This window comes from Podarcis vaucheri (assembly GCF_965113315.1).
Source record: "Podarcis vaucheri genome assembly, chromosome: 3".
Classification (NCBI taxonomy): domain Eukaryota; kingdom Metazoa; phylum Chordata; class Lepidosauria; order Squamata; family Lacertidae; genus Podarcis; species Podarcis vaucheri.
In genome coordinates this window covers 32,303,255-32,328,802 of record NC_138761.1, presented here as the reverse complement: position 1 = coordinate 32,328,802, position 25,548 = coordinate 32,303,255, and the positions used below count along the sequence as shown (strand labels likewise).

Genomic DNA, 25,548 nt, shown 5'->3' with positions numbered 1-25,548 from the left:
GTGTCTAACAGTGCTGTGGAGGGGCGGTTAACCCTTCACTTGCTGTTGGACTCTTGTCAGCCCCAGAGAGCATGGCCAACGATAGAAGTTGCAGCATCTGGAGGGCTGCAGCTGCACCCTTCGCTGTACGTTCCCTTTTTCACAACGTCTGAAGAGTTCGCACCAGAATGTAATTGAGTATCAGCTGACATTTCAGGAAATATCGACACCTTCAACTTGAGAGATACAGCTGGTGCTGCTAGTAGTAATTGTATTATCCTTCTGCAACTTGGCAAACTTGCTGTGGCTTGGCAGTGACTGATCTATTATGGGAGCATATTGATCTAAGCTGGACAGTTTAGCTGGATGCTGCACAAATGAAATGCCCATTCCATGGAATAAGTCTTTGGAAGTTGTGGTCAGTGTTTCCCACCACAGCTGTGAGAACATGTGGCACACAAACTGCATACATTCTTGGTTGGGCATGTGTAGGAAAAACTATATTGTGTTGGCTGTGTTCACAAATAGAGTTAGGAAGACAAACAAGCTCTCACAGTAAATATGACTTTCCAGATTACTTCTCTTATGACATTTTCAAACACCAGGAGCACATCTCATCCCCGAGATCTGATCCTGAGACCAGCAATGGCTACAATCAGTGTATATGTAATAATGTTGTTTACACTTAATCATTTGAAACAAGCTCTGTACATTTTGGAGAGAGAGACTTAAAAACAGGAGATGGGTCATCTACTACAGTGGTACCTCGGGTTAAGTACTTAATTCGTTCTGGAGGTCCGTTCTTAACCTGAAACTGTTCTTAACCTGAAGCACCACTTAAGCTTATGGGGCTTCTTGCTGGCGCCGCACCACCAGAGCACAATTTCTGTTCTCATCCTGAAGCAAAGTTCTTAACCTGTAGCAATATTTCTGGCAGTCTGTAACCTGAAGCGTATGTAACCTGAGGTACCACTGTATATATTTTGGAAAGTGATTTGCCTGTTAGTTATGCACTTGGACACCTCTTAAGATATTGTAACCAAATTTTGTATGTGATTCACAAGAACAAGGAACAGGTTTTCCTTTAAGTTTGGATACAACTGAACACCATTTTGAATCAAGATGGCAGGCTGAACCTTTCAAAATAGCACTGCTTTTTTTGTTTCTTAGAATCCCTGAGCGATGCCAGGTACAAAGCTGTTAATAGCTCATAATTCAGTGGTGAAACACATAGTTTACTTACAGCAGGTCACAGGTTCAATCCCTGCCATTTCCAGGTAGGGTCTAGAGAGATTCCTGCCTGGAACGTTCAGTCAGATAATTGAATTTTAATTTTACCGAGCTTTGAAGTTTTTGTTTTGTTTTGCTTCTTTTAACAAATTGCCCGTGCAGGCCACATAACTGCAATGCTATTATCACTGCATGGCTAATCTCTGACAGTTACATGAGCAACGTGCTTGATTTCCTTTGCTGTGGATGCCATGTTGATTTGTGAATGACATTTGCCTACTCGTTGAAACCAAACATTTTAATTACAAACCTAAAATTGTAAAGCAATTAACAAACTTAATAAACATAGCTTGGAAACCAAGCACTTCAGAATGAATAGGGTATGATTAACATGCAATAAATCTTATTACTAAAGCTGCTCACAAGGCGTACTGGCCTGATATCAATATGTTCTCAGGAGCCAAAACACTATGGTCGAGCCAAATTTCCACAAACCCTCCTAGTGACAAATTAATCTGCCACCTGCCACATCTGGGAGATTCAGTCCCTAAACCAGCCCTTGTGTTAATTAACTATACAAGGCCCGTGGCTTGGCGAACACTTTTGGGGGTCAAGGGATGGGGCTTGTGGGTTTGCAAATGGAGCTGGTTTCGTTTATGAAATTGCACTTTTTTTCCACGGTGCCAAACCGGCGTTTTTATTATGTTCAACAATATTTATGGGTGGTGGAGTTTTTCTTAGACGTAGCAGCCGACCACAGGCCAAAATCTCTGAACTTCCAACCGCGGGCCCGCGAGCCTAGATACAGTATGCCGAAGCAAAGGTTGCAAACAGCGCCCCCAGCGGCCCCCTCCTGCAAATTGAAAAATGGAGGCGAAATCGCATCCAGTTTACAATGTTAAAACAAGTTATTAAATGCCAACCGCCTCCTTCGGCTTCCTTCTCCACCTCTCCGGGTGTCAGTTTTGGAAAATGGCCGCCACTGCAAAAGAGAGAGCTGCCACATAGGAGTTAGCTGCATGCCCCTTTACTGTCGGTGGCGATCCATAAGGGATCGCGACCAACGTGCCCCTCGGCCCCCAAGTACCCCCCTCGCGCTTCGGCTCCAAAGGCGCCTTCCCCCTTCCTGAAGGGCGGGAGGGGAGCCCGGCAGCCCAGGCGCCTCCTTCTCCGAAATGCTCGCCGCTCTTGCAGCAGTCCCAGAGCAGGCTTTGGTGACAGCCTCGGGAGCCACCGTAGTACCGAGGATGGCTTCCACAGTTGTTGCTGCTGCCGTCGCCGCCTCCTTCTCGCCCTCCTCCGCTCGCGCTCCTGGCGCCCGTCGTTCGTCACCGGGAAAACGCAGCCAGGGCCGCCCGCTCCGCGCGCCAGCCGGAGGGCCCCCCTCCCGGGAGCAGCAGCAGCGTGGCAGGCGGCGCGTGCACTAAAGCAGGTGCACGCTCAGCCTCCTCATTGGCAGCAGCTGCGGCAGCCGGCGCCTCGCGGGTGTTTCTCTGCTCTTGCCTCCTTCTCCCTCGCTCCCCTCCTCCTCCTCCTCCCCTGCAGACAGGTAGGGTGAGCGCGAGCAGCGGCGCGCGCCGTGTGTCTCTCTCTCCGTCCTCCTCCTCCTTCTCCGCTAGCAACTGAGGGGAGTGCGGACTCGGAGGCGGCAGCAGCGGCGGCGGCGAAGGGTCGCGTGCCCTGCAGCGGTAGAGCTTGGCTAGGGGGGAAGGCAGCAAAGAGGCTCCCTCATGCAGGCGGGCAGCTCTCAGGTAAGGAAAGGGCGCACTGCGCCGCCGACGGGGAGGAGGAGGAGGAGGCGGGAAAGCCGAGAGGGGCTGGTGGCCACCACCGAGGGAGGGTTGCGGCGGTCGGGGAAGGTGAGAGACCCGAGGAGGTGAAAGAACTTCGCAGCTCTCTCTCTCCCTTTCGGCACCTTGCCCAAAACCGCGCGGGGGACTCCGGCGCGCGCCTCCCAAAGTGCCCGGGAGCTCCTGAGAAGGGGCGGGCAGGTCGGTCAGTCAGAGGAAGACCCCCAGCGGCGGGACTTTAGAAAGGAATGGAGCCGCGCGGCCAAGGAAAGGCGTATTCGTCGCCGGCGAGGGACCGGGGTGAGGGGAGAATGGAGGGGACGGGAGTTCCCGCCGCCGGAGCGGGGCTTTTTTTCTGGGTTCGGCTAAGGTGACGCTGGTAGGAGGGGGTGGCCGCCTCCCGGCGCGAAGCCTGGGGAGGGCAGGCCGGTTCTCGCATGCAAAAGCACCACTGCCATCCTGCCGCCAGGGAGCGCGCGACGGAAGGGCAGCGCGCGGGGGGCGACCCGGCGTGGGATAGGTTTTCCTTTTTTGCTGGCGGAGGGCCAGAAAGTGCCGTTGAGTGAGGGGCGCCTCCTCCGGGAGGGGGCGGGAAGGTGTGCGGAGGGAACTGCCCGTGTGCTGCTGAAGCAAAGCTGCCTGTTCCTGCCGTTGCAGACCGTTGCAATCCCGATGCCCTTTGCGGATGAAAGATGTATCATGGAATGAACCCGAGCAGCGGGGATCCGTTCCTAGAGAAGAGGCGGCGGCAGGAGCAGCAGCCACCGCCGCCGCCCCCACCACCTCCACCGCCCCCGCTGCTTCAGCGCTCGCAGTCCAGACTCTCCCTGGTGGTCCTGTGGTTCCAGCTGGCTCTGTGCTTTGGCCCCGCGCAGATCACAGGCGGTGAGTGAGCGGCGAACTCATGTGACAGGCAGAACCGGGAGGGAGGGAGCGAGCGAGGCTGGCAAGCTGCTGACGGACAGGTTCCCCCTTCACGTAGGAGGAGACAGCCTCCGACTATTGATCTCCTATGCACAAATGCTAAAAGGGGGAAAAATAATCATCCCACGGTCTTGCCCGGCTGCTTCTCAAACCAGCCGGTTCAAAAAAGGGGAAAAACCTAGCCATCCCATCTTGAAGGCAAAGTGGCCACCCCCCCCTTCCCCTCATTGCAAATGCTCAGGGAAATGACCTCTTAAATGACTGCTACCTAAACATACTGAAAATGAGGATTGCTTGTAAAGAGCAGAAGAATCTGATTCTTCCGTCCCCCTAGATGTTTCCGTCCCCCTAGATACATGGAAGGACCTTCTCCCACCCGGCTCAAACACATAAGGTTCTTCTTCAGGAAAACACATAGTCATCAATCTGTTCATGCTCTACTTCGTGCTAAAGGGAGAACCACTGTGTTCCGCCTTCCAAGAAAAAGAGATATTAATCAGAGGAAGTCCAAGCACCCTTGCACTCCCAAATGTACAAGAGGAAAGGCTGCACGCAGATGCTCAGTGGGGAAAAGACTTCCTCTCGGCCCTGATGATAAAAAAAATAAAATCCTCCTACAGTGATATGAGGCATCCACTCACATGGTTAGAAATCCCCCTGGGATACGCCAGGCATACATAAACAATGAACTGAACAAATCAGTCCTTAAATAGTGGGGAGTCTTGCACCCCCCTCTTCAGAGTAACAGGCTGAGGTAAAACAATAGCTATTTGGGATCAGCATTTGGAGGCTGATCCGATACAGGCAGAAACCCCACGCCCAGTGGCTAACCCCGAGTCAAGACTGGCAGTGAGGGATTGTTGTAGCAGTGAGACAGAAAGGGCCAGTGAGATGAGGCGAAGATCTTAGTCCATCACCCCAACTGGCTTCTCACAGTGACCCTACTAGGAAACTATTACCGGTTGCTGTCCAGAGTACTAGTTGAGCTAAATGCCACTGTTAGAGCAAATTTGCATGTGTCATTTTTGCAAATCCCCTCCCCACCCCCACTTTTCTAAAGAGGAATTTGTCTTCTGTAAGATGCTTTTCAACTTTTGGGGCCAGCACCAGAAGAAAGTCCTTGCAGTGCTTTCAGAAGAGTACTGTTCCATTTGGGGATAATACTGGAAACTTTCAAATCTGTGTTTATTCCATCAACTTTGAAAACTCTTTAGTTAGGATTTAAGGTTTTGGTTATTATTTCCAAACCAGCACTTACAGTTTGTTTGTTTCTCCCTAATATTCTATGATTGTGATGTGTTTGGAGCAAGGCAGACTATTACCACCAGTTCAAATAGGCTCTCCAGTTAATGCTGGACTGCAACGTCAGTTGTCCCTGACTGTTGACCATGCTGGCTGGGGCTGATGGGAGTTGGTGTCCAACAACATCTGGGGAGCCCACACCCTTGGTTTATGTAATAGTGCTGTGTCCAGATGTGGCCATCAAATCCCTCACATTTACTGAAGGGAAGTCTGTATGTGAAATAACTGCTTGGGTTTCTCATGTAGAGGTGGTTGAAAATGAGATGGCGTTCAAGGTTAGGTGCCAAGCTGGGACTCAAATAGTATGTAATGCCTCTTGGTTTTAACTGGAGTCTGAAGGTTTTTGGTGGCCATGAAGATGGTCATCATCGGTATGCACTCAGCTTAAGTTTGCATCTGTGGTCAGATGTTTTGTGCTATGCTTCTGTGTACGTTTACAAGGTTGGAGCTGCTTAATAGAGGCGATTCCATGGGAATGATCCAGTCACAATTCAACATAGGATTTAAGCTCATTGAAACCAATGGGTTTATACACATTTAACTCTGCTAACTCTGTTTAACTCTCTCTGCCTGAGAGTTCGCAGGAAGCTGTATGGGTACTTTGGCAGGAGATCCAAGGACACAAAAAATCTGAAGTTTTTTTTAAAAAGTGAGGGTGTCTCATATAGAAAATAAAAACTAGAGGGATATACCAATGTTTTGAAGTGCTGTGAAATGTGTGATAATGTCACTCAGTTTTCTGTGGGCCAGCCAATGGCAGACAAATGAGGCAGCTCTTTTTGCAGATAAGGCTTTCCACAAAACCTTGTGCATGCAATTCCCATATTTTCCTCATTTCTCAGATTTCAGTAGGTGGGGCTGCTACCTGACCTAGGCACTATGGCATGATGCTAAGTACTGTGCCAGATGGCCAAGATTTGAAACAGCTTTGTAACCACTGATGTTTTTACATATTTTCATCCCACTGTGGGCATTGCTTAATTACAAGAAAGCATCATTACTGCTGCCAGATTGCATTGTTTCTTTTGGTTTTGTTGAGGCTGCAATCTTTCTTACCCAGGGCATCTCTCCTGTGCCTGCAATATTCGAACCAGAAAAGGGAAATGGAGTTCATTTTTAAAAAAAACCTACCCCCAGGTTGTAATGACTGCCTTTGCAGGTGAACCATGGCAGCTATCCTTCTGACCTTTGTCAGGATTTATGCCCTGAGAATGAATGAATTTCCCTGCTAATTTTAATCTAATTCTGCCACCAAATGAAATAGTTATAAATACTTCCTTTTAAAAAAGAACACACAAGGTTGACGTTATCCACAATAAAAGTCCCTGGACCTAGGGTATATGTTTGTAAATTGGCAGGCTTTATCCACTCTGGAGGGGCTAGTGTGCAATTTTATCAAGTTATTTCAGAAGGAATAAAAGTTAAAAATCTTTTTTTTAAAATTCCAATGGTGAATATGTAACAAACAGAGATAAATGAAGTAAATTTGGGTAGTCCCTGCAAAGCTTGAGGTTGGTTGTTTTCTCAAGTGCCGAATTGGGATCTGAACTGAATCTTGTGGTCATTGCACCCCCCCCCAACATCTGTACTAATATAAGTGTTCTCTAGGTCTAATGGTATTAAAGTGTACATAATAAAGCTAAATGTGAAGAACAGAGCTTTTATAGAAATAAGCCTAGTTCAATTCAGTTTTATTGCTGTCAGCCACAGGCCACCATAGAATAGATGGAGAAAAGTACATAATTAACTCAATACGAAGTCAATACAATGCAAACCTTACAAACAATTGTAGCAGACATTTAACAGCAAGACACTAATATATATATATATATATATATATATATATATATATATATATGCAGGTTTTGGTGTCTTCGGGTGTCTTCCCGTGTAAGAGTCGGGGTGTCTGTGCGACGTTTCGACGAGGTCTCACTCGTCATCTTCAGGCTGGTGCTTACGGCTTCTTGTTACTTCTTGTTACCGTAAGCACCAGCCTGAAGATGACGAGTGAGACCTCGTCGAAACGTCGCACAGACACCCCGACTCTTACACGGGAAGACACCCGAAGACACCAAAACCTGCATTCCTGTACCCGTGAAAATCTACGAAAGCAAATATGTATATATATATATATATATATATATATATATATATGCTTTCGTAGATTTTCACGGGTACAGGAATGCAGGTTTTGGTGTCTTCGGGTGTCTTCCCGTGTAAGAGTCGGGGTGTCTGTGCGACGTTTCGACGAGGTCTCACTCGTCATCTTCAGGCTGGTGCTTTCGGCTTCTTGTTACTGGAACAGAGCTCTGTTCCAGTAACAAGAAGCCGAAAGCACCAGCCTGAAGATGACGAGTGAGACCTCGTCGAAACGTCGCACAGACACCCCGACTCTTACGCGGGAAGACACCCGAAGACACCAAAACCTGCATTCCTGTACCCGTGAAAATCTACGAAAGCAAATATATATATATATATATATATATATATTCTGCCAAAGAGCAAAATAAAATATCAATAAAACAAATACAATCTGCACAAGATATTATTCCTGCAGAGACAGAATTCATTTTTTAAAATGTACGAATTGTGTTGAAAGCTGACCTCTCTCTCTACTCTAAAATGCTGAGAATAAAGTAAGCAATGGCAAACTGTTCCATGTAATAATGAAGTGCCTGGCTGTTTTAATGTTTGGTTCTGTAATGGATTCAATTAATGGTTGCCTGAGGACAGAATTTAACTTCTAAACTCCTTTTATTTTATATCTTCCTGCTCTGAAGGCTCTGTTGACAGCAAGGCTCTGCTGTTTTACCCCAAATCAATATAACATGCAAACGTTTTCTTTTTCTTGTCAGTAACTCTGTAAAGAATAATTCCGCTTCCATATTATTTTTGCTCCCAAAAATGCAAACCTGAAAAGGATGCAGAATAAAATTATTTCCATAAGTCAATCTAAATGAATAGCACCTAGGAAAGTTATACAGTACTGTACATTCTTTCCAGATCTTTATGTTCAGCCAGTGATACACTATTAAGGGTAACACATGATGTTTGCCTTGCTTCAGCAATAAACGAGGCAGTTGGTGTGTCTGTGCCTTGCTTGTGGAACTCTTTGTCCTTTAATGCACCATCAGTACGGTACAGTACTTTGTTTCAAACACCTGCTTAAGACTCTTCTGTTTACACAGACCTTTTCTGATGCATTGCTCAGCGATCAGCAATTGTGTATCCCTGTCTAGATGTTGACTAAGCATTTTTATCCTATTTTATGGATGTGTTATGTTCACCGCTGATATACTTTGTTTATTGTGCTGTATATAAGCCTACATACCAGACCAGATTCAAAGTGTTTAAAGCTCTGAATAACCAGGTTTCTAAGTATCTGAGAGAATGCCTTCAACCACACAGACCTGCCTGCGCCTTGAGATCTTGGAGAAGTACCTACATAGCGTAGTAGGGATTCAGGGAAGGGCCTTTGAAGGCGACTCTGTGTTTTGTAATTCACTCTCTGCTGACATTACACTGTTGTAGAAAACGAGTCAAGATATACCTCTTTCAGTATTTTCTTTTTGGAGGAGAGGTGAGGTGAAAAATTTATAGATTCAGAGTAATTTAATGCTGCTGTCTTTCTTCCCTGTGTTGGGACTTAATATAATTATTCTTATTATATTTCGTTGTAGGCTATTATATATTTTTCTTGATGTAAACCAGGGTCGACTGGTGAAGGGTGTAATACAAAACCCTTAAATACATGGGGGGATTAAGAAAGTGATATAACCTGTTACCTACCTCTGATAGGAAAAAGATTAGCGGAATTTTAATTTGTGTTTGTGGTGAGTAACATATTTTGTTCGGTGCAACTGTTAATGTATTTTGTTCTGTCTATGAAACACTGGAGCGATGGAACTTGCCAACTGATGTGGGAAAGTTTAACGCTGAAGAAACTACACAGACCATTTCTTCTAATAATCCTGCCAATCTGAAATTCTCTGCTATCTTACTTTTCAATGTGTTTAGAGAGCCTGTTGCCTAATTTGTCCATAAATGATTCACAGCTACACCTACACTCATAATAAAACAGCACATTTTATTGGGGAAGTTTGATGGTGGTGGATATGTTAATAAGTTACATATAAACTTGGACTTCTAAAAGAGAAGTATAGAGCTTATAAAACTCTGGATTTTCATGTTTAAGTTCCCTATTGGACTTTGCCACCTTTGCTCAGTTAAGAACATTGCAGAACCTAGTAGCAACAGCGTCTTAAGGCATAATGTAGTCCAAGTTAAGCACTTTAAGAGCATTTTCTCCCTGTCATGCCACCACTGGAGTAATCCTTTTCAGAGGATGACCTAGAGCAGGCATAGGCAAACTCAGCCCTCCAGATGTTTTGGGACTACAACTCCCATCATCCCTAGCTAACAGGACCAGTGGTCAGGGATGATGGGAGTTGTAGTCCCAAAACATCCAGAGGGCCGAGTTTGCCTATGCCTGACCTAAAGCTTCTCAAAGCAAACATCACAATGCAGCATCCCTCATCAAAGGACCATGAGGCAGAGCAGAAGGATTCAGGGCCTTCAGGGTCACAGTAACCTAACCACTTCAAGATACAGAATATGAGGTGGAAACAGAGTGGCCACTAAGTCCTAAGGAGTGCAAGCACCTAAAGATGCAGGCTCCGTCAGTCAGAAAGCTTGCCAGAGGAAGAAGGACCCCTTGGGACTCATGAGTTAGCTATTCCTTAAAAGTAATGGGTACCACGCCCCCTGCAGGCAGTGTGCCACACCCCCAGGACACACACCACACCCCTGCGGGCGGCGTGCCATGCCCCCGAGATGTGCACCAGCCCCCGCCTGCTCTCTGGCCCCCAGTGCCGGAGCACGAAGCTCCGCCACTGTCCTTGACTTGCATCCCTGTTTGCCTGGGGCCCCTGTTTTTGGACCTCCCCCTGTCTCTAGACTTTTTCAGTACCATTTGCTAGCAAGCAATACCAGTTGGCTTCTGTTTGTTTCCCATTGACCTATGGCTGCTGGGCCTATTATTATTACTATTATTATTAGTATTATTATTATTATTACTACTACTATTATTATTAGCTTTTATTTTTCTATACATTGTCTTGTTGCTGCAGTGAAAGGTGATATGGAAATAGTTTAGTTAATAATAAAACAGGGCTGAGGAAACTGTTTTCTAATACCTTGCCAAAAGGCTCAATTCATGCTGTTCATGGTCCCATGGATTTTTCATTGATATGCCTATACCTGCTGCAGTTATCCTAATAGGCTTTATGGGAGAGGGTTGCATATTTGAATCAACATTAATTACAAATAGGCTCATATTCATTTTTAATATGAATTTACCCTTCAAAGAGTGCATGAATGAATGCATTTAATTTGTAGGTATGCAGATAATTTGTTCTGTTTCTGAAGCTGGTTGGTTCGTATTGCTAACTTGTGCAATAAGCTCTGCAGCACCTTGCAAATAGAATCCATATTTTTCCACTGGGTTGTTGTAGTGGAGGACAGAACAGTTTCACTTTCATGAGGTATTCTGGGACAAAGAGCAGCCTCATACTTTTAAAGACTTATCTGACTTGCAACACGTATATTGTGCATCAAAGTCCATTAACAGCACGACTAGTGTTTTTGACAAGGAGTTAGGAAGCAGCCTCCTGAAACCCATGTCATATTGTCTTATTTTTTATGGAATGACTTGGCACATTACATGGATATTTCCCCCCAGAAATAGGCATGTATATAAACCTTTCCCATCTAAGCACAGCAAAGACATGCAGGTTTGCTCCTGTGACTTAAATGTATAATTAGGAAAACCGATTTAAGCTTGCATACCAGAGAGAAAATTCAGACATATTAATATTAGGTTTTTCCTACCACCTGCAAACTCCACCTCCAACAACTAACTGAATCAAGTTCTGATCTCTGGAGTTCTGTATAAATACTACTTAATTGAACCAATAGACTAATTTTCTTTATGGGAAATGATTTATATGAAATGGGTTGCATTTGTAAAGAACTAGTTGTGTGAGATAGCTCTTCAAAGTGGACCCCAGCTTCAAACAGGGTTGTTTCCAAGGTAGGAGTAGACCCATTGAAAGTAATGTACATAGGCTAGTCATATCCATTAATTTCAATGTCTACTCTGAGTAGGCTGCTCTTTTCTTTTCCTTTTGCAATCTTCAGTAAGCCTCTAATTCTTAAAAATGTTTTATTAATTGTACACCAAATGGTCCCAAGGTGGATTGCAAAAATTCTCACAATTAAAGCAAACAAATTTTACATAATACTAACAATACTAATAATACTAATAATACTAATAATAATAAATCACAAAAATAACCAATGACAAAGTTAACAACACAGCGGCAGTGCACAGCAATGCAGTCCTGTGTTTATGGAACTTTGCCAAGTTGACCTGTTCTGTGTATGGAAAGCTGAGAAATGAAATTGACAAGATGTTCTTGTGCTCGAGGGAGACAAGTCCTGCATTGCAGAAGGGGGTGTGGAGTTTCCCTAATAATAATAATAATAATATAAATTTAATAAAGAAACCAGAAGGCCTGAAATATCTCTGGAGTTGCTGCAAAGGAGATAATTCTGCTGATGCTTGCTATTTCAGTTTAATGAGTCTTGTGGCAAGTGTTTGTGCGCACAAGCTAATTTATATATTAAAGCCATTAAAAAGGTATACCAAATAATGGCAAGAGAGATTGTGCTACTTCTCATGGGCACTGTCCAAGGTACCCAATTAACTTGTGGAAAAAATGCAGTCCACTTAAAATTTAACAATTGCAAAGAAAGCAGTGAGTGGGTTTCTGCCACCAGACTATATTGTGGTTTGGGTGCTGGCATCATGCAACTTCCCTGCAACAAAAGTGCTAGTTTGAGAAAAAGCACCTGCATCTCCTGCAGCAAGTGCACTGGCTTCAGTAGAGAGAGCACAATTAAGGTCCTCATCTATACTGCATTTATATCCCATCTTTTTCTTCAGGGAACTAAAGGTGGCATAAGGGTTTTCCTCCCCATTTAATCCCCACAACAAATGTAGGTTAGGCTGAGAGGCAGTGAGTAGTCCAAGGTCACCCAGTGAGCTTCAGGCCTAACTAAGTGAGGATTTGAACCCTGGTCTTCCAGGCCCTACAATAACCACTGCACCACACTGGCTAATACAGTAAATCCAAACAATATGTGTAAGGATCTTCAATACAGAGTCATAGTGTATTGTGACAGAGGACTGATGCTTCTGCAAAGGGCCATGAACAATGAGACAACAAGGCAGAGTTTAGAGTACGGCTATGTGTGGTTTGTTCAAAAAATAAAAACTTAGTCAGAAAGAACTGGGAAGAATTTGGTTAAATCTACAGAGGAGTTAATATCCTGGGAACATAAGAACGTAGGAAATTGCCTTATGCTGGCCTATCTAGCTCAGTATTGTCTGCACTGACTGGCAGTGGCTCTTTGGGATTTCAGACAAGGGCCTCTCCCAGCCCTACATGGAGATGTGCAGAGCTGATGGTCTACCACTGTGTCACAGTCACCCTAATAGCAGCATAAGAAAGCTAAGAAAGGGAAATATAATGTCAAATAAGACATAAGAAGGTGATAGGCACACAGGAATCTAAAGCAGGGTAAAGGAGGGGAACAAAACGAAAGCATCAGCATGCTTAAATTGTCATGGATAACTACTTGGAAAGTTGGGAGAAGCAAAAAGGGAAACAGGGAGGCAGGGGAGATCAGAGTTGGAATAGCTTTCTGAAAATGAATGGGGTAGAGGGGGACACTCCCCCAGGTTTCCTTTTTGCTGGGAACCAGGAGGTTTCCTTTTTGCACTGGAGAGACCAGGGTTACATGGACTGCACTTTTATATTCATCATGGCTATTCAATGTGTACTTGTGCTCCCCTACCCATTGTGACTAGTCCTGTGCTAGCTTACCCTTCCAGACAAAATGGAAGCTTTTTGAGGAAAGGTGGCTCTAACAATAGCAGGGAATGGTGCTTTCTTAGCAACAATGGGGTATGCATTTTCTCTCCCCCCCACCCCCACTAAAATTATTGTCTGGAATGGCAATCATAGATACACAGTTGGCCAGTGCAGACAAAAAGCTTTGTTCATGTGTTGATTTCAAGTCTTATTGCCCAGCTGGTGCTGACACACTCATCATTGTACTATTTTGCATGTCAGTACACAATTGCACTCGGAGGTGGCATGGCTCCAGTGTGCTGGCCAGGGGCTACCGCCCATAAATTGCTAGGAACCAGTGGATGACAAACTGTGAGAACAGCAATTGGCACCATTGGGTTTGGCCTGGGTGATGTTGACAGTTTGATGATTGGGGTTTGTAGTGGAGCTAAATCCACCAGTTAATGAAATGAGGCATTAACTCAGAATAAAGAAGTAGGATCACACTATTTTGTCTACTTATTGGCATGCAGCGTATGAAGCAATGTGTTAGATGCCAATATAAAACATTCTTGTAACACTAATAATTAGTATTCAAGCAGCATAAGTACTTATGAAAGAGACAGACATTTTTCTCTGCATCACATCACACAAACAATGCTGCAATATTTTAAGACCCTGTGTGCACAATGTAAAACTGAAAAGACTCAGCCCACTCCAAAAGACAAATAAATAATGTAGTAATTAGGGGTGTTTTGGTTTGGGTTTTTTTGCTAGCATAGCTTGAAATTCTAAGTGCCCTTTACGAACAGCATAATTGGGACTAATTTGCTTATTAACCTTAACCACAACAACCTGGGAACCAAATGACAAGGGAGGCAAAATAATGGCTTATCATTGTAGGCAAAATGTGCATGTGGGTGAAGTCTACACAGTTGTGCTGTATAAGGTAATTCCATGGAAGAAACTTCTTTGCAGATGACTAAAAACACCTGCTTATGGGGCATGTGGGGACAGGGAAAGGTATGCCAAATGCCACTTAATTGTAGGGAAAGGTCTGGCTAAAAAGAAACTCCAAAAGGAGAAATGGAAGCAATCTATTGAGAGACACCCCTCTCTATGCTAGGCTTGAAGCAACTTGCATAAATGTTTGAACCTGAAGTCCATTATGGTCTCCTGGTGGCATCTCAAGTGCGGTGCCTGTGAACACCCTTCCCAAAATTTTACCATTGTTTAAAATGGTAAAATTTTAAACAATTTAAAAAGGGTTGGTTTTTTGTTTTTTGTTTTTTGTTTGCAAGGGGTGGTTATTTGGAGGAAATGTCCTATTTTTGTGGGGAGAGTATTTCTGCTTCTTTGTGTTTTATTTGCAGTGTCTATATGTATTCTTCCTGTTTGCTGGAGGGTTCTGGACATCACACTTTTTTAATTATTCTGTGAAATGTGTGTTTTGTGGTGCCCACAACAGTTCCTTCAGTTTCCAAATGTGCCCCTAGGTCCCAAAACACTGGGGACCTTGGATCCATACTCCGTATGTGGGACAAAAAGTGTTCACTGAAAGGAGAAGGAGCTGAATACTGATGGTACAAAAAGACTTGGGGGTAAGATAGACGTGAGCTGGAACTGGAAGTACAGTAAGCAATAGGGAAACTGGCAACACAGGAGAGCAAGTGGATGCAAAATAACTACCTATTACCCTCCACTGTTCTGTTTTGGCTTGCATTAGAAGTCCAGTGTGGATTCTCTCTCATCTTCTGGCTGCAAAAGGGAAAAACAAAGAGGAGTGCATGAGCAGGAGGCCCAGGGGTTCACTGTGTTTTTGATCTAGGGTGTGAAGGATCATCCATAGCTGTTGCTGGTATTTGTGTGCACTCTCTCTTAAAGGAGGATCAGTAAAGGCACAAGCAGGTAGGTGGCAGTAGAAGTACAGGTGAGCTAATGAGTCTTGCTATGTGATTTCCAAGAGCTATGGGTAGATTCCTTGCCCCAGGAGAGCATAGTCATGCCTTCTAGCTCACAACTGATGAACATCATAGGGAGTTGACCTTGTTTTCAAGCATGTTTGCTGTGGTGACCTGATATTTGGGCTTGTGCTACTTTGGGATGGGCAATATGGTGTCCTTCGGATGTTGCTGGGCTACAACTCCCATCCATCAGCCCTTGAGCATGACCAGTTGGAAGTCCAACAACATCTGGAGGGTGCCACGGCAGCTTTCCCTGTGTTACACGGTGTGGGATAATCCAGTTGTGGATACATTGGGGTGTTCTTCTTCTTCCTTGATTTGGTTCAGCCATTGACTGAAGAGGTTAATTAATCCACCTATGAACATGTTGGAGACTGTAATGGATGATGTATTTCAACAGCTGCTAGTCACAGTGACTGTATGAGCTCCCCAGGTTCAGAAGCAGCATGCTGCTGAATAGCAGTTGATGAGAAATGAGAGTTGGGATGGCTATGGCTATCTTATCCTGCTCTTGTGTTTCACAGAGGCATCTGGTTAGCTACAGGAAAAAAATTGGATGCAGGGCTGGATGATCCAGCAGGGCTGTAGTTATGCTCTTAATGAATTGGCCAATTTTTTCAAGGACAGCTAGTCTTGTAAATAGGGTCAAAGTTGGCATTTTAGCTTGAGTCTGAATGGATTTGAAAAGCAAACCTCCCCCTCCCCACTCCAGTCTTGTTGAAATTCCTGCAGTTCCTTTGTAGTAGGCCAGGACTCACCTGTGAATTACTGAAGCATCATGGCTGCTCTGCTGCCAGAAGTTTGTGTCATCCCAGCACTTTGAATCATATGCAAGACCGAGAAGCTCAGAATTTATTATTATTGACAGCCCAGTTGGGTTCTCCTCACCCCCTGCTGTGGGAGTGCATATGAATAAAATTATATTCTAGTTTATTATCACATTACAAGAGACACTTTAAATAGTTTCCTTGATGCTTTCAATAGCAGGTATGCATGGCAGCACACTCTAGTGTATAGAATCTTCCGCATATACTTGTATATACAGCCTTTTGGAGAAAACATTGCATATAAAGTGGTTGTCTTAAGGGAGGCCCAGCAAATTTAACTAGATTTTTATTTAATTTTTTATGACCATTCAAATACCAATAGAGAAGTAGGTCCCCCCACTTGTTGTTATCCTGTCTACTACCACCACAAGCTTTCAACTAAACTGTCAATCAACTTACATAGCAGGAGATAAAAAGAGAGGTGAGAAGTGCTATAGACATGAATATACAGGAATCTGCATGTCAAGTAGCCCCAGGAACTGTGACCAAATATTGTTAAAATCTACTCTTAATACACCTGTTAAATGCTACCCACTCTTGGCAGCCAAGTTAATATAAGAATAAATCTTGGCATGAGGTATATTTTCATTCCTTCATAAACCTAACAAAAATTGAGGGTTATTCCCCAAACAACATGCAAAATAACTAACTACCGTAACTGTGTTGTACCTCCAAGCTGAAAAAGCAGTACCAAGATCAACAGGTTTGCCTTTTGGATGTGAATTTAAAGTAATATGCCAAGACAGAATAAGCGAAGGAGGGGAGAGATGTCTGCTTAAAGGTGTTCTAAATGTACAGAGTTTTCTTTTCCTTTTGGCAATGAGAGAGATTTTTCAGGGTCATCATTTTCTAAAGGGTTTATTTGTATTTCAAACAAGACTAAAATTATAATGCTAACGCAGCCAAGCTTTTGGGTTTTACTGCATCTAAATGTATAATGCTTTTTTAAAAAAAAGTAGGACAGATTAAATGATGCATTCCAGTCATCTGGTTCCTGTTCTTACTGATTGTTTATAGTTCACAGGGCAGTGGTGGCGGTGATGCTCCATGAATAAATTCTAACATGTTTTCTGAGCAGGAGTTTTGATACCTTTAATCTGGGCTTGAAATGCTCCTGGTCATTTCATGCTGAGCCACATAGTTAATGGACGTAGATACTTAATGATACAACCATGACAAAATAATAGTAAAAAGAAATAGCATCTTTTTTGTGTTTGCTTATAAACCTTTTATATTCATGCTCTCCCCCCCCCCAAAAAAAAAATGAAAACAGCAGAAGAGATTTGGAACAAAAGAAGGCTAATGAATTGCACACACTTTTAAAGGGCAGAGTCGTGTCTTATTTCCTCCAAAGCTTGGCTTGTTATCCAGCTGCTCTGACCTTGTGTAGTTTCATCTGCAGTGGAGTGGCCAAACAAATCACAGTTAAATATGGCTGCTGGGTGCAGACATGGTGCCAAAACAAGCCATGGGTCATAGGCCAACAACAAACATGGCTTCACATCATAGTTAGTTATTGGAAAACAAACCATGATTGGTCTTCAGGGCTGGGTTTGAACATCCAAGCAAGCCGCACTTATGATTTAGTGCTATATGTGAACCAGGCCAATGTTTCTTTCTGTCAACCATTTTTTCTGTTGTCTGTGGGTCCATTTATCCACTTGTGTACAGACTAGTCTATCCTGACATGTTGGGAACCACCCCAGAATCGTCATTATGTAAGGCAGCCTATTTGACCCACAGAAATGGTGTTACGGCATTGCTGGCAGATTGTAGCTGGTATCACTCTAGAAAATGTGTGTGAAGCTTCTGAAGGTGTTGTCCCATTGGATATGGGGGACAGATGTGGTTTGCCCAGTGAGGCAGAGCCACAAAGAAAGCATCCTTTCAGGTATGCTACTGTGCTTACCAGGATGGGAAGGAACAATGTGGTGGGAAGGTTGGCATAGTGTGAGTACAGCAGCAAGAGTACCTGATTGACTCAGCCACTGCATCAAGCCAACCACCCCACTCCCTCACCTCTCTCCCTCCTGGTAGGCACCAAACAAGACACTTCTGATGGAGACAGAATTGGCACCATAGCTGGTTGTTGTAGTTTTTTAATTGGGTCTGTGTTGTGATCATAGAAGTCTATATACATACAAAAGGCATCTGGAAAAGGCCAATACCATTGGGTGTCGGGCTAGAGACCTCTGTTTTAGAAAGTAGTGGGCAAAACAATAAATAAGAGAACTTGTAGAGGATGAGGACTGGGGAAAGTGCAATGTGTGAGCTAGAAACTTCACTTTTAAGAGAGCAAGTGCTGGTATTAGGACATTTCATTGAATGCTTTCCTTCTGTCTGTCTCAACTTAACTCAGCTTTGTAATGACTGATAACCTAAATCAGTGCTGACCTTGGCATTTGAAGAAGACGACAGCAACCTATTCTTGACAGTTTCTCCTGCAGAAACTGTTTGGCATTCTTTCAACATTGACTGTGGCAATCTTATTTTCAAGCAAAGACAGTGTCTGTAAACAATAGCTGGGTATAGTGTTTGTGTTTCAGCTCTGCTGCTTAAAACCCCAGGGTACTGTGCATTAGGGCACCTCATCTTTCATATTTTTAAAAATAGAGCTAATGGTATAACATTTTGCTCTGTATACACATGGTATTCTGTCTTTTGGCTGTGCATATATTTGCTCCCTATCCTGCAGCATAAATCTCTGTTGATGCACACCTGTTTATTGTTTTTAAACTTGTACACCCACACTCCTTCTTGTCCCACTGCTTTCCCCGAGGGAAAGCCAGTCATAGAATCATAGAATCATAGAATCATAGAGTTGGAAGAGACCACAAGGTCCATCGAGTCCAACGCCATGCCAAGCAGGAAACACCATCAGAGCACTCCTGACATATGGTTGTCAAGCCTCTGCTTAAAGACCTCCAAAGTAGGAGACTCCACCACACTCCTTGGCAGCAAATTCCACTGTTGAACAGCTCTTACTGTCAGGAAGTTCTTCCTAATGTTTAGGTGGAATCTTCTTTCTTGTAGTTTGGATCCATTGCTCCGTGTCCGCTTCTCCGGAGCAGCAGAAAACAACCTTTCTCCCTCCTCTATGTGACATCCTTTTATATATTTTATATATTTGAACATGGCTTTCATATCACCCCTTAACCTCCTCTTCTCCAGGCTAAACATGCCCAGCTCCCTTAGCCGTTCCTCATAAGGCATCGTTTCCAGGCCTTTGACCATTTTGGTTGCCCTCCTCTGGACAACCAATTTGCTCAGTCGGAGCAAATAACAATTTGGGTTTCCTCCGGATTGATGGTTGTTCCAATTCAGCACTAAAGAGCAGGTTTTCCGTGAGAAAGGAGTGGGGCAAGGGGAAACCCTCTCAGACCCATGCTTTCTAGGCATGGTACAAGTGGAAGTGTGACAAGCCCTGATTGTGTGCACACATCTTTTACATACATGAGCAGTTTTCAAAGATTGGAACTGGCAGCTTCAATTGCATCAGCACTGGGAGGCAAAGCTGAAGCAATCGAACCGCAACAGTGCTATTTTGAAGCCTCCTCAGCATGGAGGAACCCTGCCGAATAGTGAGTGTTACAGTGATTCAGCAGCTAAATATTCCAGGGTCTGTGGGTGTACTTTGTTGCCTCCTTGCTGCCTCAGTGTAGTAGGTCTGCTTTGTTGCTGTTGTTTGTAGTTTACCCTCAAGGAAAATCAACATTGTGGGAGTTGAACTTGCATAAACTTTCTGCAGAAGGATCACAATATCATCTAATTGCAGAGGAGCTCAGAAGTGATATTTGAGATCATATTTCACATCGAATACATCCCACAATAATGTAAATTATGGATTATTTACTGGATAAAATAATTTTAGAATTTGTGGAGAGGTGGTAGGTTTCTTTAGGCTATCAATAGTATTAATATTTAATTCCTCTGCTATGTATATAATCTATAGGATTTGTACGATGTTGCATTAGATATAGCTTTGGCATGCATGCATGCCAATTTGTCCATCTGTTCTTTCATCCCCACAGGGCAAAACTAGCATGGCATTTACTCATAATCTCTTCTGTTTTAGTACCTTATTTTCTGAGCTGTAGTGAAACATTGACATTATGAAAGTGCCTAAGCAATTGTAGGTGGGGGACACTATCCCCATCTTTTCAGCTGTGTTTGTGTGTGAAGTCCATTCACAGAGCTGTAATTTTAAAGTTCTTGAGTAAAACTTATCTTATAAATAAACTGTAACGTTGGCAGGAAAAGGAAAAGTGAAGTGTTCGTTTTGCATCTATTGAAGAGATGGTTCAAATTTAAAACCCATCATTGTACAGAAGAGCACACACCCATGCCAAGTGTCTAGGGACACAGGAAGCTGCTGAAAACTATATCAGACTAGTTGTCCATTTAGCCCAATATTTTCTACTCATGCTTGCAGCAGTTCACCAAGGTCTCAAGCAGAGATTTTTCCCCATTAACCTTTTAATTGGAGATTGAACTTGGGACCTTGTAAATGTGACATGTGTGCCCTCCCTCTTAGGTTCAGGTCTTCCTCTGTTATGACTCTGACCCTGAGCAGCAGCCAGGACTCTGAATCAGCTGGTTTAGGAAGATAAGTGGTGCTCATTTCAGGTCCTAGAACTGATCTGGAGCTTGTCAGCTGAGAGCTTATTGAACTGGAACCCCTAGAGAAAGTACCCTGAGCCATATTCCTCTGAGGAAATGGTCTCCCTTTGTACTCATTAGTGCCTATTCATTGCTGCCCAGTGACCAGCTCAGACAACTTAACAAGGCAGGAGCAGATTGAGAAGTGACAGAGTGCTATTCTCTAGGCTAGAAGACTATTCCTTTAAGACTTCCCTCTCTTCAAGAAGGAAGTGGAGCTTGAGAGTCTCTCATCTGTGAAGATCCAGTTGAAACCAATTGTCTGCTTGGAGCTGCCCAAGGTCCTGCAACTATTACCAGGTCCTACCTGCCCATTCTAAGGTACACTTAGGCATCCATTGTCTATGGGCTCCTGCTCATGTTCAGAACAGGATACCCCTGTAATTCTTGCCCTGCCTTTCAATAGCCTTTTAAAATGATTACAAGGCAGCTGAATTACACGAAAATCTCATGGCACATACAACTTTCTGTCATGTCTGATAGATTATAATCAAAGAATTGGTGTTGGGGAGACAGATGAGGCAAATGGATGCTTATGTTGTACTGCTCAATATACTGCTTATTTATTATGTTGGTTCTTAGCTTATTCCAAAATAATATATCCAGGGATATCTCATGGAGATGTCTGTATGCTATATGCTGTATTCATATTGGGCAAGTCCTTTATATTGACTGAGAAGAGACAAGTTACTCTATCCTTGGGAAATCTCCAGAGATATCTTAACAGTGAAAAAGAATGGATTATTGAACTATTAACCTTCTCACAGTGTCTACTGGAACAGTGAACAATCTAATGGCATGGGTGCACACACAGACACAAGAAATCTATTTTTGGATTAGATGAATAAGTTTTGCTATTTGCTCTTTCCCCATGTAAATTGGAGTTGTCCCTGGAGGACTACACAGCAAGGCTCTTACCTGACCTTCCCAGTGCAATCCTTTGTCCCCAACAAGAGCCTCAAGAATCCTGGACCCTCATATCTTAACAGAGTTTTTTTTTTTTAGCCCAGGTTCCTTTTAAAGTGGGTCATGTTTTATCACACTTAGACCAGGGGGGTTCATGGAAATTTTGTCATGACTGTAATCATTCAAAAGTTCTGTTATTAAGATTAAGAGGAAATCCTTAATTCTCAAAGGATTTAAGTTTAATGGACAAATAGTACTTGAAAACAACAGAGTTAAAGAAGTCTAAGCATTGCCAAGTTCTGCCATGCAGCAAGGCCATCTGTATAGCAGGCCCCACAGACTGAGCACAGGTAGAAAACAACTGTATTAAAGAAAGTACCTGCAGAGGAAATAGCTTAAGAAGCCAGCCTTGATGTGCTTGCACCCTGTGCAGCAAGGAGAGAGCTAAACTGCTCTTTGTATTTACAATAAAGGTCTGTGGTGACTGCCAGTCTATTTTCTCCACCAGAAGAGAATGTTAAAGGACACCGAGAGTGCATATGCATACATCAGCTTATGACTGTAATGTTTGCTCATCTGTAACCACATCCATGCAATATTTTGCTACTATTGTAAGTGATGCTCCATGGTGGTGGTGCATGTAGTGCTCATGGTCTGTTTTGATACAGTGCAAGGTTGATGATAAATTAACCATGCAAATTATTCAAGCAACAAGATGCAAAGGGCAAGCAATGAATCCTTATGATACACACACACGCACAATAAATAGGAAGTGTGTGCTAAGAACGTACTGTTTGTGGCTGCAGATTCTCCCCAGTATTTCTTGTTGGTTAGCTCAGTCTCAGGGTCATAAAATATTCCTGCATGGCAGGGAGTTGGACTATGATTATGGTGGCCCCTTCCAATGCTTCTGTGATTTGGAAAATGATTCTCCAAAAAAAAATTTAAAAATTGTTTCCTATTTAGATATCCATCTAATGACCATCTCATTAGTCAAAGGCAGGCCCATACTTCCCATTGAAATACTTATAAGTTTATGTTGATTAAAATGGTTATTCATTTTAAACATTTTTCCTGTTTTTTGTGCACCACAAATAAAATATGTGCAGTGTGCATAGGAATTTGTTCATATTTTTTTCAAACTATAGTCCGGCCCCCAACAGTGTCTGAGGGACAGTGAACTGGCCCCCTGTTTAAGAAGTTTGAGGACCCCTGCCATATAGCATAAGGAAACTGTCATGTTTCATTGCAAAATATGGGGTCCAATTTCCCTAAATAAATAATTGGACTCTCTAGTCTTTGCACTTGGGGTATGACCTTGAGTGACAAGCTTCAGCTCGTGGCATGTGTTCAATGGTAGTGTTAAAACATACTGAAAATAAGAATGACCTCCTCCTTCAGGGAGTGGTTCAAGCAGCCAACTGATCACATAAGCTAGCAATTGAAAAGCAACACTAAGGAGACTTAAAAAGCTTATCTCTTTATGTTTTGATGTTCCAGTGCTGGATGTTTTAAGTTTGCATGCAATGAGTTCAGATAGTGGAGATATTGGCTTATTGCTACATAAAGAGCATTCAGCAGAAAAGCATACTTTTGTAAAAGGCTGGCGACTTTAAATTATAAGCAAACCAAGAAATCAGGTTAAATGTTTTATAATGTCGTGTTTGCCCATAATCCCTTTCAACTTCTCTCAGAGTAATTACATCCAATTCTGGTGTAATTACTCTGGAGGAATTCAGACGTAATTACTTTGCCATCTTATCTGTGCCAACTTCAGTGCTTACTACTTTGTGTTCATTTTTTACGTGTCTTCTTTTGTTTTGTGTCTGCCTTGCGCCAGGAGTGATGCAGTGAGCAAGCTAACAGCAGAAAGGGGCATTCTTTACCATTCATCTGTTTGCCCAGGGTCAGCAAATGTATACTTAATGGTTGCCCCCACCCTAGATGACCGGACAAGGGGCAAAATGCATGCCTGAATTATAGATGCCTGTTGGAACTATTTGCAACACTGCAATACCAAAATGGGAATTTAAGAAACAGATCTTATGCTAAATATAGTGAAGGGCAGAAAGAATTATGGAAGGTTGACCCGCTCCATGAGATAAAATCTACATCTGGATTTAGTAATGGAAATATTCCTACAGAAATTTGAAACTCCAGACCATAGTAGATTGGCATTTAAATACAAAGCAGGCAGCTATGTGGATTATCCTTAATCCTGATATTTAACCATGCTGGCATCACCTTTGGCTTGTTGTTGTATTTAGGGGTCTATACTTTCTGAGCTTCATAGACAAGCTAACTTAGCATGACTGGGGGGCTGAAGGTAACGTACAGGCCAGCAACCACCCATTTAAGACTGGACACAAGTGAGACTGTTCCAGAGAAATGCAAGTATTCAAGGGAAATTGGTCCAGGGCAATGCAACCTATCAATCTTCAAGTGCAGTTTGCACTCAGGAGCCAACCAGGTGGATACGTCAGCTTGTGTATAGGCTCACTGATTTTGCAGCTAATGTGGGTTCTTTTTTCCTCTTCCCCTTTTTCACATTTGTCCTTATTGTGGGCGAGGCAGTTGGGACATGATTTCCAGTGATGCACACCATGACCAGTGATGGTATATAGTTATCATTCTTACTGATACCTCTTACTGATACTTAATGCCTCCTGAAAGCAATCATGAATCAAACCAGAGGAATGAACAAAGTATCTATCAGACCTGAGCCAGGAAAACCTGGATTCAAATCCCTGCTTAGCCATGGAAACCAGTCAGTATTTCCTGACCTAACCTACCTCACAGGGCAGTAGTGAGTGTAAAATGAGAAAGTCTATATCCATCTTGGGTTCCTTAAAAGGAAGGCGTTGGTTTGGCTGCCTGGGCCCCATAGGTACCAAGGCGAGTTCCTCTGAGCCTTGACTTTGATAATGGGTTGACAGAAGGTTATGGCAAAGCCTCTCCTCCTTCCAGAGGGGAGGGGTTGTGACCGGGAGACGATTCCAGCGTCGCGCAGGGGGCATCTGCCCCCTGCCCTATCAGTTTCGCTGGTGCGCCACGCCTCCCAGTTGGGCACCCAATCAGGAGACACCGCGGGGGCGTGATTTAGCCACTCAAATGCACCCGTGCCAGCTCTCCCCGCCATTGTGCTCCCGTTTTCTCCACGGGTCACCCACCCACCACTCCCTGTACAGCGTAGCTTCTCGCTCGGCTTTGCTATGGACCCATGGTTGGTTGCCCTGGTTGCCCAGGGGGCCTGGTAGGAGTTTTTTCCAATTGGCAAATTGGCACCGGCCTCTTGGTTTTTTTCGCCTACCTCATAGCAATCGTCACAACTTTCTTGGTATTTGGCGGTTAGGCATTGGAATGTGTTGTTGGTGTATGGAAGAGCAAGGTGCGGCCATCGCCTACCCCTTCACTTATGGGTATTCCGTTAAAGGAATCCAGCGGTCGTGGATCCTGTGTGGTGGGGAGCCATGGCACGACCCTCGGTGACATCAGGGGAGAGCTTATAGTTGTATTTGCATCAACAGGCTCCCCCGACTGGTGGTTAACCCCTCATCTGACTTACCCCTCTCCGAGTGGGTGGAGTCAAATTTTCTGTGGTCCAATGCCTAAGCCAATACCTTCTCACATGCTGTAATCAATAAAGTTGTGGCCTTTTCTAGCCCATTAACCTAATATACTGTGTCCACGTGTCTTTATTCCCCAAGTGGGGATTGGGTCCTCAAATCACAACTGGTAATTGGTGGGGAAGAGAGTAGGCGGCAAAGAAAGATATCAATAGCAGTTCTGCAGTTAATGGTTACCAATGGCAATTGAACAGGTAAGTTAGTGTCTGAACTGTTTCACTTAGGTCCAGGTGTAAAATGTTACATAATGGAATGCTACCCCAGTAAAAATTGATCCCTACATATAGTAAAATGGCATGTGGGGAAGAAAACTAGTTTCAGACTCTCCTCCATGGTACTTAGGAGTCAAAACTGATACAATAAACCAGAAACAGATTTACTGCCTCTTCTGCTTCTTTGAGAACTGAGTCCTAGTCTGAATCAAA

At 43.6% G+C, this 25,548-nt stretch overlaps 1 protein-coding gene across 3 annotated transcripts in view; it reads left to right on the top strand.

Annotated features, from left to right (window-relative positions):
- Positions 1–2,334: 2,334 nt before the first annotated feature.
- Positions 2,335–25,548, top strand: part of SUSD4 (sushi domain containing 4) — a 78,754-nt gene continuing 55,540 nt past the window's right edge. The window contains exons 1-2 of one of the 3 annotated variants that reach the window (XM_082217688.1): positions 2,335–2,960; positions 3,657–3,884. In XM_082217688.1, coding sequence (XP_082073814.1) covers positions 3,692–3,884 — 193 coding nt within the window. In that variant the 5' untranslated portion in view covers positions 2,335–2,960; positions 3,657–3,691. The remainder of the gene's footprint in view (positions 2,961–3,656; positions 3,885–25,548) is intronic. The other 2 variants (XM_082217689.1, XM_082217690.1) reach the window with 2 other exon arrangements.